Consider the following 11,519-nt stretch of genomic DNA (forward strand, 5'->3'; position numbering starts at 1 on the left):
ATCTTACGTTGTACTTCAAAATATATGTATATTTGTCTTAAAAAAAATGCTCATGTTCCTCACATCCATTATATGGTATGTCCCCATCCCGGAGGATGTGTAGTGTTTTATCTTGTAACTTCAAGTTTCCCTGACATAAACTTGTCAATCCCCAATTACATGTAACCCCTGTACCACTTTGGGAAATGTGGAAGTAGATCATACAGAGCATGTTTAGTATTTATTTTATAACATTAAAGTTTATGTAGGCTGCATATCTATTCTTGGCATTACTTAAGCTGTAGAATTATTTTTAGATGAACATAATTAGTAACTGAGTTTATTATACAGCTATAATTGTTCCAATATGACTATTTGGGGGAGTAGCTTTTATGATACATGGTATTAAATGAAAACTTACAGATTTTTCCTAAAATACAGGATAGTTAATTTCATTTCATTTTTTAAAAAAGATTTTATTTATTTGAGAGACAGAGAGAGTGGTGGGGTGAGGGAGAGGGAGAAGCAGACTCCACACTGAGCAGGGAGTCTCACCTGGGGCTTGATCCCAGGACCCTGAGATCATGACCTGAGCTGAAGGCAGACACTTAATGGACTGAGCCACCTGGGCACCCCTAGTATCATTTTGTATCAGTATTTCCTAAAGCTCTGTGATTCAAAGTCCTCGTAAGTGTTTCTCAAATTTTGTAAGTCATTTTGGTACTTGATATTCAATTTAAAATTATTTGTTAGCAGTTTTAACTTTTACAAATGAACTGACATTTGTTTTATATCATTCTTTTATAGTTTGTGAAGACTATCTTATCCCAAGGACACCTGACTCCTCTACCCCTTTATGTCTGCCCAGTGTACTGGGCGTATGACTATGCTTTAAGAGTGTACCCTGTGCCTGATCTCCTTGTCATCGCAGACAAATACGATCCTTTCACTCTGACCAATACAGAATGCCTCTGCATAAACCCTGTAAGAATATAGTTAATGTTATATAGTCCTAGTTTGTCAGGATTAGAGTGTTTTTTCTTTAAATTTAAAAAATATATATTTAGTAAAATTGTTGTATAAAAATGTACTATAAGTGAAACATTGAATTAATTTGGTATACACAGAAAGTTCTTCAATGTTCAGGAAAGCATGTGACTATAAAGTAATGTGACTTAAAAAAAAAATACACCAAAGCTTATAAATCCAAATGAGTATTTTCCCCTTCAAAGTAACTGCCTTGGGATTCCTTTCTGGGAATTGCTTTCAGAGCCTATATCTCAGTCTCTTTAAATATATTAATGTCCTTTGTGGATGATTTTGATTTTTAGAAATTTGTGCAAGTCCCAGAAATGCGTAAGCCTGATGAATATGGAAATTCTTACTGGGGTACAATTTCTACAGAAGTATGATTGCCTTTTCAAATTTTGGCAATGATTACTGCATAAATATTGTTGATGTGAAACAGTATCTTCACTAGTGACTTTTAATCTGTTTCCTTGATTCTTGTGAATTTTAGACTGTAATACTTTTTTTTGCTTCATCTAGGTCATTTCTAGAAACATCATGACTGTTGGTTACTGCTTTCCTCAAACACTCATTTGTTTTGTCCAACTTCCTCCAAGACAGGGTTTCTCAACCATGGAACTATTGACATTTTGAACTAAATAATTTTTTGTTGTGGAGCACTGGCCTGTCCATTGTAGGGCGCTTTGCAGCATCCTTGGCCCCTCATCCCTAGATGCCAATGGCAGCCCCCAGTTGTAACAATCAAAAATGTCTTAGGATATTTGCCAGATGTCCCCTGGGGGACATTTTCAGTGGTTGGGAACTGCTCTAAAGATGAGCACAGTCAATGGATTTGGTTTCATGGTTTGAAATTTATGGCCTGATTTTCATAGAATCTTTACTCACTTTCCACTGTTCTTTCACAATAAGGCTATTTATTTAAATTTAACTCTTTGGGTGTTCTCATAGTTATTGCTTTATTTTATAGCACCTTATATCTGAATTTTTCCACTTTCTCTTCCTGTAGACCAGTAAACCACCACCTCCTACACCATCATTATATACTTTTTTACTTTATTTATATTTATAACTTTACTTTTAAGTCATGACCAAGGAATTTAATCTTAAAAATAGGAATTCTTTTACAAAGTTGAGTATTCACTTACTGGCATTTTTTTTCTCCAAAGGGCTCTTTTCCAAGAAGTGGATTTTCATTCAAAGTTTTTTATCCGTCCAACAAGATAGTAGAAGATAGGTAAGTGTACCCCCAGAAACAGCAAGTAGGCGCTGTCTTTTGGCGTCGTATTGCTGAAAATCAGATGTCCTATAGGTGTGTTGAGGTTTTAAAAAATGTCTAGTGGTCCTTTGGAAATGTTTCAGGCTGAACTTCTGGTCATACTGTGGGACACAGAATTGTATGTACTTGATAAAAGAGATTAAGAACTGTCTTCTGAGGGCTATGTCAGACCAGCCAGGGAGGTGGGCTAGTTCTTTTACAGGCTGACTCTTCATGATGTTTATTATTCTGAGAGGTCAGCCCCACCCTCCACGTGGTTGATTCTCAAAATCTAGGTAATCTGCCTTAAATTGACATTAAGGAAGTGTGTGGGGGGAACCCGGGGTGTTACTGTGGTGATGGTGAGGGGTTGGGGTTGGGGGGTTGTCTTGGGAATAAAGAATAATCCACCCGGGGGGCGGGTAGTGGTTTTCATAGGGTGATCTATAGACTACCCTCATCAGAACCCTCTGTGATCCTTTTTAAAAATGTTGTTCTCACTTAACCCTGGCAGGGGAGATACCATGATCATGAAAGTGGTTTTCCCAGGGCGAGTCTTATCCGTTGCACTCCCTATGTGCTGACCCCTGCGATTTCCCCAAAGTGGGAAATCTAGATGCATAATTTATGGTAGTGGGGGACTGTGTTCGTGCTCTCTCCTGGGGAAGGGGTGTTAAGTTCCAGGATCCCACTCCAGACTTACCAAATGACTCTCTAGTTGTAGGGCCCAGGAATAAGCATTATTGACACTATTTCTCTTGGACTCAGGCATCCTAACATGCTATTTCTCAGTTAATCATATTTTGAAAAAGCTCCCCACCTTAGATAAGAACAAGTGACCAAATAACTGCCTTGCAGGTTCTTGTCAGAGAATGTAATCTTGAACACAAGCCCAGTTGTCTTTATTTTTTGGTAATTAACATATTTATTTAAATAAAAATGAACACAAGTACATGATAAAAATTTCAAATAAATAAATGGGTCCCCACTTAAATGTGTCTACTTCTTCAGAACTTTTCGAATGTATTTAAATTTCAAAGCCTTAAAGGAAGGGATTAGTTTTAAAAGTTATAGGTAAATATATTACTGATTGAAAAAAGGTGTAGAAGTGTTCATTGTATTCTACTACTTATGTATATGTTTTTAAAGCATATACCCCCCCAATAGATGCTTATATATGATTAGACTGTCTTTATAAGGATAAATAATTGCTTCCAGGAACAGAAATAGAGTGTGAGACTGACTTATCTTTCACTCTGTCCCCTTTTGAATTTGGAACAATGTGCATGTAATGACCTATTTTTAAAATTAAGTACTTAGAAATGTACAATAACTTAGGTTTCCAACATGTTTAATTTTATGAATTTCTATTTTCAGCAAACTTCAAGGTTTTTGAGATTCTTAAAGAACATCTGAAGAAAAAATTCATCAGTTTCTGCTTAATTTTATATTTATGTGATTTTGATACGTTCCAGTAAAATTATGATAAACTCTAGAATGTTCTTAAATTTGTATTTTATGAAATTTTGGTATTAAGTTATAATAAACATGGTACACTCTACAAAGGTTTATAGCAAAAATATTTTCTGTATAGTCTTAATATGAAAATATGAAGATACAATCCGATTATACATTTATGCTTAAAAATTGGTCTCATTATTTCTAGACTAGTCATATGCTAATATTCATTTTAAGAAAAATATTTAAAATTTTCTGAATCCTTATTTTGTCTAACTAAGGTTTTTATCACCATAAGAGTTAAGAGTCCTAATGGTAGATTTAGCAGTTTTCAAACTAAATTTCAAGTCACAGAATTTATTCTAATGATAGTGAAAACCTTTGTGTCAGGATATTACTAAGATAATCATTTCATAATTATCTTTTGGCATTGGAGAGTTTTTTTTTAGGATTTTTTTAAGGTTTGGCACTGGAGTGTTTTTTTTTAAGAAACTAAGAAACTTAAGATTCACAGAGAAAGGCAGTGAGAGAGGAGCACAAGCAGGGGGAGTGGGAGAGGGAGAAGCAGGCTCCCCGCTGAGCAGGGAGCCCGATGTGGGGCTCCATCTGAGGACCCCGGGATCATGACCTGAGCCAAAGGCAGACGCTTAACCGACTGAGCCACCCAGGCGCCCTGGCACTGGAGATTTAAAAACACAGAGTTGCCATAGATTTTACATTTAGAAGACACATTATTTTGAAGCAGCAGGTTTTGCTATTTGGATGTGATCACTTAACACCATCCCCTTACTTATCTTTTAGTTTACAGCATTGCAGTAATAGCCTAGAAATGAATCTGAAAGACAGGAAGTCAGGGGTACAAAGAATGTTTCAAATGTAGGAGTAATCTTAATATTACAAAAAGCCTAGAATGGAAGACATTTCTTTGAAAGAAAATTAGCTTTTTGGGGAAGAGAGACTGATAAAAAATAAAAATGACATATTGAAGGGAAAATTCCTCAATGAAATTTTATCTGAATGTAGTGGTAAGTGAATTAGTAGTTAAGGGTGAAGTGGCAGTTTGAGAAGTGGTTTGAAGATGGAAAATTTGGGGAGAAGGTTAGTAGAGGCCTGATGTTAGAAGAGCACGATTTAGCTTTAATTTCAAGAATAGCCTAGGATGCCTGGGTGGCTCAGTTGGTTAAGCGACTGCCTTCGGCTCAGGTCATGATCCTGGAGTCCCTGGATCGAGTCCCGCATCGGGCTCCCTGCTCGGCAGGGAGTCTGCTTCTCCCTCTGACCCTCCCAACCCTCCCCCCTTTCATGTGCTCTCTCGGTCTCTCTCTCTCTCAAATAAATAAATAAAATCTTTAAAAAAAAAAAAAAGAATAGCCTAGAAAAAGTTAAAGATGAAATTAAGGCATAAGTTCAAAAGCTATATTGCTTGGAAAATTTATAATCTGGGCTTTGAAAGTGGTAGTGAAATAAACACTGCAAGGCTGTTGGTCCAGTTATGAGAACCAGAGCTACATATGAATGACGACGAGTAGGAAGTTATAAATGGAAACTCATACAAAGTGTTCCCTCATTCATTTGCTTCTATAAGATGAGCTTTTTGAGATCTTTTTACATTTAGTGGCTAGAAAGACAGGGTGCATTTAGGACTTAGCAAGGTGAAGTGAAGCAAGGCAGTTAACTACGAGCAGGTACGTTGCCAGAACCAAACACGTGTTAGAACAAGACCGGAACTAAAACCAGGTGGCAATCCTCATCGTCCAGAAATGCAAAGCAGAAGTCTGAAAGATGGGGCAGCAGGGGAGCAGCACTGAAAGGGTATCCTGCACCTCTGTCTGGGGGAAAAGCAGAGAGGTGGTGTGCTCCCTGACTTGGGTGCTTAATCAGCTGGAGCGTGGCTGGCTCACTGCCAGAAGTCTGGGTCTGAGGCACTGTCATGAACAGGGGCCACGTAGATCACACAAGAAGACAGGCATGGGTAAGATTTCTCTGCTGTGAGAAAAGCAACATTTGGTCTCATGTGGGGAAACCACAGGAAGTGCGACTGGAACACACAGGTGCACCTAACGGCCGCACCTGCCGCCGTCTGCACCAGCCAGCTGTAGCCACGTGGGTGGCTGAGCCTAGCTGGCCATTCTGGGGAAATCTGAATTTTCAGGTAAAGCATCCTGACTTTTCAATCACCAGTGATTTAAATTACAGTCTGCACTAAGGAAGACATGATTACAGACTGAATTGTGCCCATGAATTGCTTTCTCTGCCTGATAAGCACAGGAACTTAATCCAGTGTTCTGTAAAATATACCTATTAAGTAAGATGAGTTGAGTCCCAATCATTCACCAGAAACGATTGTGGAATTTACTATGTCCTCTTATAGTGGTGGGGACCGCTCAGAGCAGGCAGGGTAAAATTAAGACGGAATGTTTCAGTACTGACCCTGTGCACATTCGTGTGATTTCTGTGCAATGGAGGCCCTCACACACCATGTTCAACCAGCAGCACAGGCTACCCAGGAGCAAGGGTGTTCTGCCATGGAGGCCGAGGTGTAATGATCCAGGGGCTGAGTATGGAGAGGGCTACGGATCAAGGCATAATGGCCTTGTAGACGCAAGTAAGGAATCTGGACATGGGGCTCCTGAAAGGCATTCAGCAGATCTGGTTTTCAAGATCACTAAGGTTACTGTGTGGAGAAGAGATTGTAAGAAGGGAAGAGCTGAAGAGACCAGTCAGGAAGCTACTGCAGAAGTCTGCGATGGAGATGATGCAGTGGCTCAGACCAGAAATGGAAAGAAGTGGGTGTATTCGGGGTGTGTAAGAAGAGACCACAGGCCTTGGTAACTGAACAGTGGTGCAGAGTGGGGGTAAGAGGAATCAAAGATTACACTTAGGTTTCAGGCTTAAGCAGCTGGGTGGACAGTACTGTTTACTGAGACTGGGGAAATAACAGGTTTGAGAGGGAAAAAAAAATCAGGATTTCTGTTTGGATGGGTGACTGGCTGGCGTTCAGTCAGTGGAATGTGCAACTCTTGATCTTGGGGCTGTGAGTTTGAGCCCCACGTTGGATGTAGAGATTACTTAAAAATAAAATCTTAAAAAAATTTTTTTTTCTATTTGGAGATGCCTATCACACATCCAAGTGGAGGTATCTGGTAGGTAGTGGCATGAGCCTAGAGCTCAGAGGTTAGGTGTGACTGGAGGTAAAATTTTGGAGTCACTAGTCTCAACCCACATGAGATCCATGAAGGCACGGATTTTTTTTTTACAAGTACATTAAAAAACTTTTCAATTCAAGTATAAGATAACATACATAAAGTCCCCTATCATCAATGTACAGCTCAATGAATTTTCACAAACTGCACATCCTGTTAGCAATACCAAGATTAAGAATCAGAACACCACCCCTCAACCCAGAAGCTCACTCCTGCTCCCCTCCAATCACAACACCCCACTCCCCCTCGAAAGGACAATCACTAGCCTGGTTTCTAGCAGTGAGATTCATTTTGCCAAGCTTTGCCTATTGTAGAATGGAATCATATAGTTTGTATTATTTTGCATCTGGTTTCTTTCATACAACCTTGTTAGTAACATTTATCCACATTGTTCATTCATGTCCATTGTGTGGATATACTTTTTATTTGTCCATTCTACTATTGATGGAAACTTGAGTAGTTTCTACTGTTTATCTATTGCAAATACTGCTATTATAAATGTGCAAATTCTAGTATATGTCTTTTGATAGGGATATGTGTTTCTATTGGATATATATCTAGGAGTAGAATTTCTTAGTTATGAGATATACATTACAGTCAACAAAAATTTTCCAAAGTAATTGACCCAACAGATACATCCAGCATACGAGAGTGCCAGTTGCTTCACATCCTTGGAACACAATGATTTTGTTTTGTCCCATCCAGTGCCTGGAACAGTCCCTTACTTATATAAGTAGTAGGTGCAGCAAGTGTGCAATAAATATCTGTTGAAAGAATGAATCTAAACTTAGATGGCATTTAAAGCTGTGAGCTTGATTAGGATCATCTGGGAAGGAATACGATTAGGTAAGTAGTCTGACGAACAGACTTTGGGTGACTCCTACATTTAGAGGACAGGCGGGAAAGGAACAAGCAAAGGAGGAGGAAAATGGGAGAGCATGGAGTTCTTCAAACCAAGAGTAAAGTATATTTCAAGAGGGGCAGTCAACTGTTTTGAATACAGCCAAGAGATCATAAGATGAGGGCAGAGGTAAAGGAGTTAGATTTTTGGTCCTTTCAAATCTGAAGGACATAAGCATTAAATCATTGAAATGGAGACCTCAAATGGGCAACTGGACATACAAGTTTGGAATTCAGAACCTGATATATGTCTGGTATTTGTGAGTGTAAAAATATTTGTGGAGAGAATGTAAATGGAGAAGAGACAGGATCCCAGCCTTGAGGCATTTCCACTTACAAGTGGAACAGAGGCAAACACTTGCAAAACAGACTATATAATGTTAAGTGTCTGATGAGGTAGGAGAGAAATCTGTGAAGTGTCTTGTCACTGAGGTAATGCCAACATCAACTGTGTTAAATGTTGATGAAAGTTTCAACAAAATGAGAACAGACCAATCACTGGATTTAACAACTACAAATTAATAACTACCTTGGTCAATAAATATTATTCTATAACATTACTTTTGAATGCATAAAATCCCACTGTATGGCTATAGCAAAATCTGCTCGCCCAGTCCCACTGTTGAATTCTTGGATTCTTCCCAAACCTTTACAATCATGGGAAATGTTGCTTTGAGCACGCTCTTAGAATTGCTGGATGAAAAGAGTATGTACCTTCTAAAGGCTTTTATACAGCTACCAAACTACTCTCTAGAAAGGCTTTACTACCACCCCAAGGAAATACAGTAATTGTAAAAACAGCCTTTGCCATTTTGATAGGTAATATGTGGGATCTTACATTCGCATTTTTACTGTTAAAGTCCTGGGGGGCCTGGCTGGCTCAGTCAGAGGGGCATGCGACTCTTGATCTCGGGGTCCTGAGTTTCAGCCCTAGGTTGAGTGTAGAGATTACTAAATAAAAAAAAAAAATAAGAAACTAAAAAGTCCTGTATGCTTATTGATCATTAGGTATTTATGAATAACCTGCCCATAGCTCTTGCCCCAAATGTGAGTTGTCATAGGGCAAACTTTATGGTGAAATGTCCAGAAAACTGAAATGTCGGTTTGGTAAAGTAAAAAGTGTACATAAGCTTAAACTTGAATTACAGCTTGTGAATACGATAACGTACATAAATGCTGGAAATTACAATTATTGTGACCGTTATTCTGCAGAAGTAATTGCCCCATGGCACAGGAATCTAAAAAGGCAGTATGTGGCGTAGTGGGCTGATCTGAAGGAACTAAGAGGCTATCTGTGGCGCTTCCACCAGCCGGCTCCAAGTCCTGCCCCTCCTCCCGGCTGGTGGCGGTGTCACTATGGCAACGACCACGCGCTGCCTCAGGCTCAGTTCTCTGGCGGTTACCGAACTTGGCCGCCCCACTCTCCGCAGACCAGCGACTCCACGGCGCGTCCCACCCACCTGGTCTCGGGTCCATCTCCTCCCGCCCGAGGGCTAGGAGCCGCGGGGCAACATGGCCAAGGCGGCAGCCTCTTCGCCGCTGGAGGACTTGGACCTGAGCGGAGAGGAGGTCCAGCGGCTCACCTCAGCCTTCCAGGACCCGGAGTTCCGGCGAATGTTCACCGAGTACGCCGAAGAGCTCACGGACCCGGAGAACCGGCGGCGCTACGAGGCGGAGATCACCGCGCTGGAGCGTGAGCGCGGAGTGGACGTGCGGTTCGTGCACCCGCAGCCGGGTCACGTACTGCGCACTAGCCTCGACGGGGCGCGCCGCTGCTTCGTGAACGTGTGCAGCAACGCGCTGGTGGGCGCGCCCAGCAGCCGACCCGGCCCCAGGGGCGCGGCGGCCGGCAGCCAGTGGTCCCTGCCCTACAGCCTGGCTCCCGGCCGCGAGTACGCGGGGGGCCGAGGCACCCGCTACACGGTCTACGACGTGGTCTTCCACCCAGACGCGCTCGCGCTGGCCCGGCGCCACGAGCGCTTCCGCCAGATGCTGGACGCCACGGCACTGGAGGCCGTCGAGAAGCAGTTCGGCGTGAAGCTGGACCGCAGGAATGCCAAGACCCTGAAGATCAAGTACAAGGGGGCTCAGGAGGCCGCCGTGCTGCGCACGCCCCTTCCCGGGGGCGTCCGGGCCCGGCCCGAGGAGGAGCCGGAGAGCCCTCTCCCCGATTTCCCCTACCCCTACCGGTGCCCTGCGGCGGCCGGAAACTCAGTGGTCCCCCCACCCCAGGCGGCCTCTCCTCCGGAGGCGGTCCTGCAGCCCGCCCCCACAGAGCCTCGCTACAGCGTGGTGCAGCGCCACCACGTGGACCTCCAGGATTACCGCTGCTCCCGGGACTCGGCCCCCAGCCCGGTGCCCCGGGAGCTGGTGGTCACCATCGAGCTGCCGCTGTTGCGCTCGGCCGAGCAGGCGGCGCTGGAGGTGTCGGGAAAGCGGCTGTGCCTCGACTCAAGGAAACCCGACTACCGGCTGCGGCTCTCGCTCCCGTACCCAGTGGACGACAGCCGCGGCAAAGCGCAGTTCAACAAGGCCCGGCGACAGCTGGTGGTCACGCTTCCCGTGGCGCTGCCCCCCGCGCGCCAGGAACCCGCCGTGGCGCCGGAAGAGTCAGTCTGCCTGTCCGGAACTGACGGCGCGACCTGCGCTTCCGCTCGCAAGGGGGAGATGAGCCCGGTAGGGGGTTGTGCCGGTAACGGTGGCCCGGATTCCAGGCCACCCGGGGCTGCGGACGCCAGGATCACCACCCCAGCCGCCGCTGCGGAGGAGCTCGTCTCCGAGCCCGAGGAGCAGGACTTGGACGAGCAAGCGGTGTGGACAACGGGCATCGAGGAGGAGCCGCCTACCGTAGCAGGGAACTCACCTGGGGACGGTGGAGGAGGCTCCCCTGGTACTTCATCTGGGGACCTTGACCGGGGTTCTTCTGTAGGAAGAGAGAGTGCTCGTGGAGACCTCGGCGTTGAGACGCGAGTGATCGGGGAAGGCGCGGGCCGGGAGCCCTCCGATCGAGCCATGGGTGGTCCCGGGACCGGCAGCAAGGAACCTTTGTGTCCTCCTTTGCATTGTAATCAGGATGAAGAATCCCTGACTCTGCTAATTCAAGTGCCTCGGATCCAACCGCAAAGTCTTCAAGGGGATGTGAGCCCCTTCCGGTACAAATTAGGCTTCTCCACCCAAGACTTAGTTTATTATTCCTTCTTTTTGCAATTTGCTCCGGAGAATAAATTGAGTACCAAAGAACCTGTGGCTAGTATTTCTTCAAACAATGCAGTGATAGAACTGGCTAAATCGCCAGAGTGCTGTGGACATTGGAGAGAGTGGTATTATGGTTTAAACAAGGATTCTTTGGAGGTAACAGTTCTTTCTAGACTCTTATATTTGAAATACTCCATCCCGCTTTTATAATTGACCCTTGAACAACACAGGTTGGATCTGCCGGGATTCACTTATAAGCAGATCTTTTTTGATAAATACAGTATAATACTATAAATGTATTTTCTCTAATGATTTTCTTAAGAACATTTTTTTCTCTAGTTTACATTATAAGAATATAGTATATAATACAACATAAAATATTAGTTAATGGGCTGTTTATGTTATAGGTAAGGCTTCCAGTCAACAGTAGGCTACTAGTAGTTAAGCTTTGGAGGAGTCAAAAGTTGGAGGTTGATTTTTCAACGGGGGGGGGGGGGGGG

The 11,519-nt window shown here is 43.5% G+C and overlaps 2 protein-coding genes, 1 long non-coding RNA gene and 1 other non-coding gene across 7 annotated transcripts in view; 3 read left to right on the top strand and 1 right to left on the bottom strand.

Moving 5' to 3' along the window:
• The window catches only part of POLE2 (DNA polymerase epsilon 2, accessory subunit), a 25,030-nt gene extending 21,202 nt beyond the window's left edge, over positions 1 to 3,828 (top strand). For all 4 annotated transcript variants that reach the window (XM_006729621.3, XM_006729622.3, XM_081830557.1 and 1 more), the window contains 3 exons: positions 787 to 963; positions 2,175 to 2,242; positions 3,641 to 3,828. In XM_006729621.3, the coding sequence (XP_006729684.1) occupies positions 787 to 963; positions 2,175 to 2,242; positions 3,641 to 3,659 (264 nt within the window). In that variant the 3' untranslated portion in view covers positions 3,660 to 3,828. The remainder of the gene's footprint in view (positions 1 to 786; positions 964 to 2,174; positions 2,243 to 3,640) is intronic.
• Positions 2,761 to 2,925, top strand: LOC115939646 (U1 spliceosomal RNA). The gene has a single exon (XR_004074424.1). It is a non-coding gene; the product is annotated as a U1 spliceosomal RNA (small nuclear RNA).
• Positions 3,160 to 10,434, bottom strand: LOC145723444 (uncharacterized). The gene is made up of 3 exons (XR_014148501.1): positions 10,318 to 10,434; positions 5,094 to 9,888; positions 3,160 to 4,875 (listed from the first exon to the last, which is right to left on the bottom strand). It is a non-coding gene; the product is annotated as an uncharacterized LOC145723444 (long non-coding RNA).
• Positions 9,337 to 11,519, top strand: part of DNAAF2 (dynein axonemal assembly factor 2) — a 6,790-nt gene continuing 4,607 nt past the window's right edge. The window contains exon 1 of the mRNA XM_006729624.3: positions 9,337 to 11,175. Coding sequence (XP_006729687.2) covers positions 9,337 to 11,175 — 1,839 coding nt within the window. The remainder of the gene's footprint in view (positions 11,176 to 11,519) is intronic.

Source organism: Leptonychotes weddellii, chromosome 9, assembly GCF_054177405.1.
Source record: "Leptonychotes weddellii isolate Sample4059 chromosome 9, ASM5417740v2, whole genome shotgun sequence".
NCBI classification, from domain to species: domain Eukaryota; kingdom Metazoa; phylum Chordata; class Mammalia; order Carnivora; family Phocidae; genus Leptonychotes; species Leptonychotes weddellii.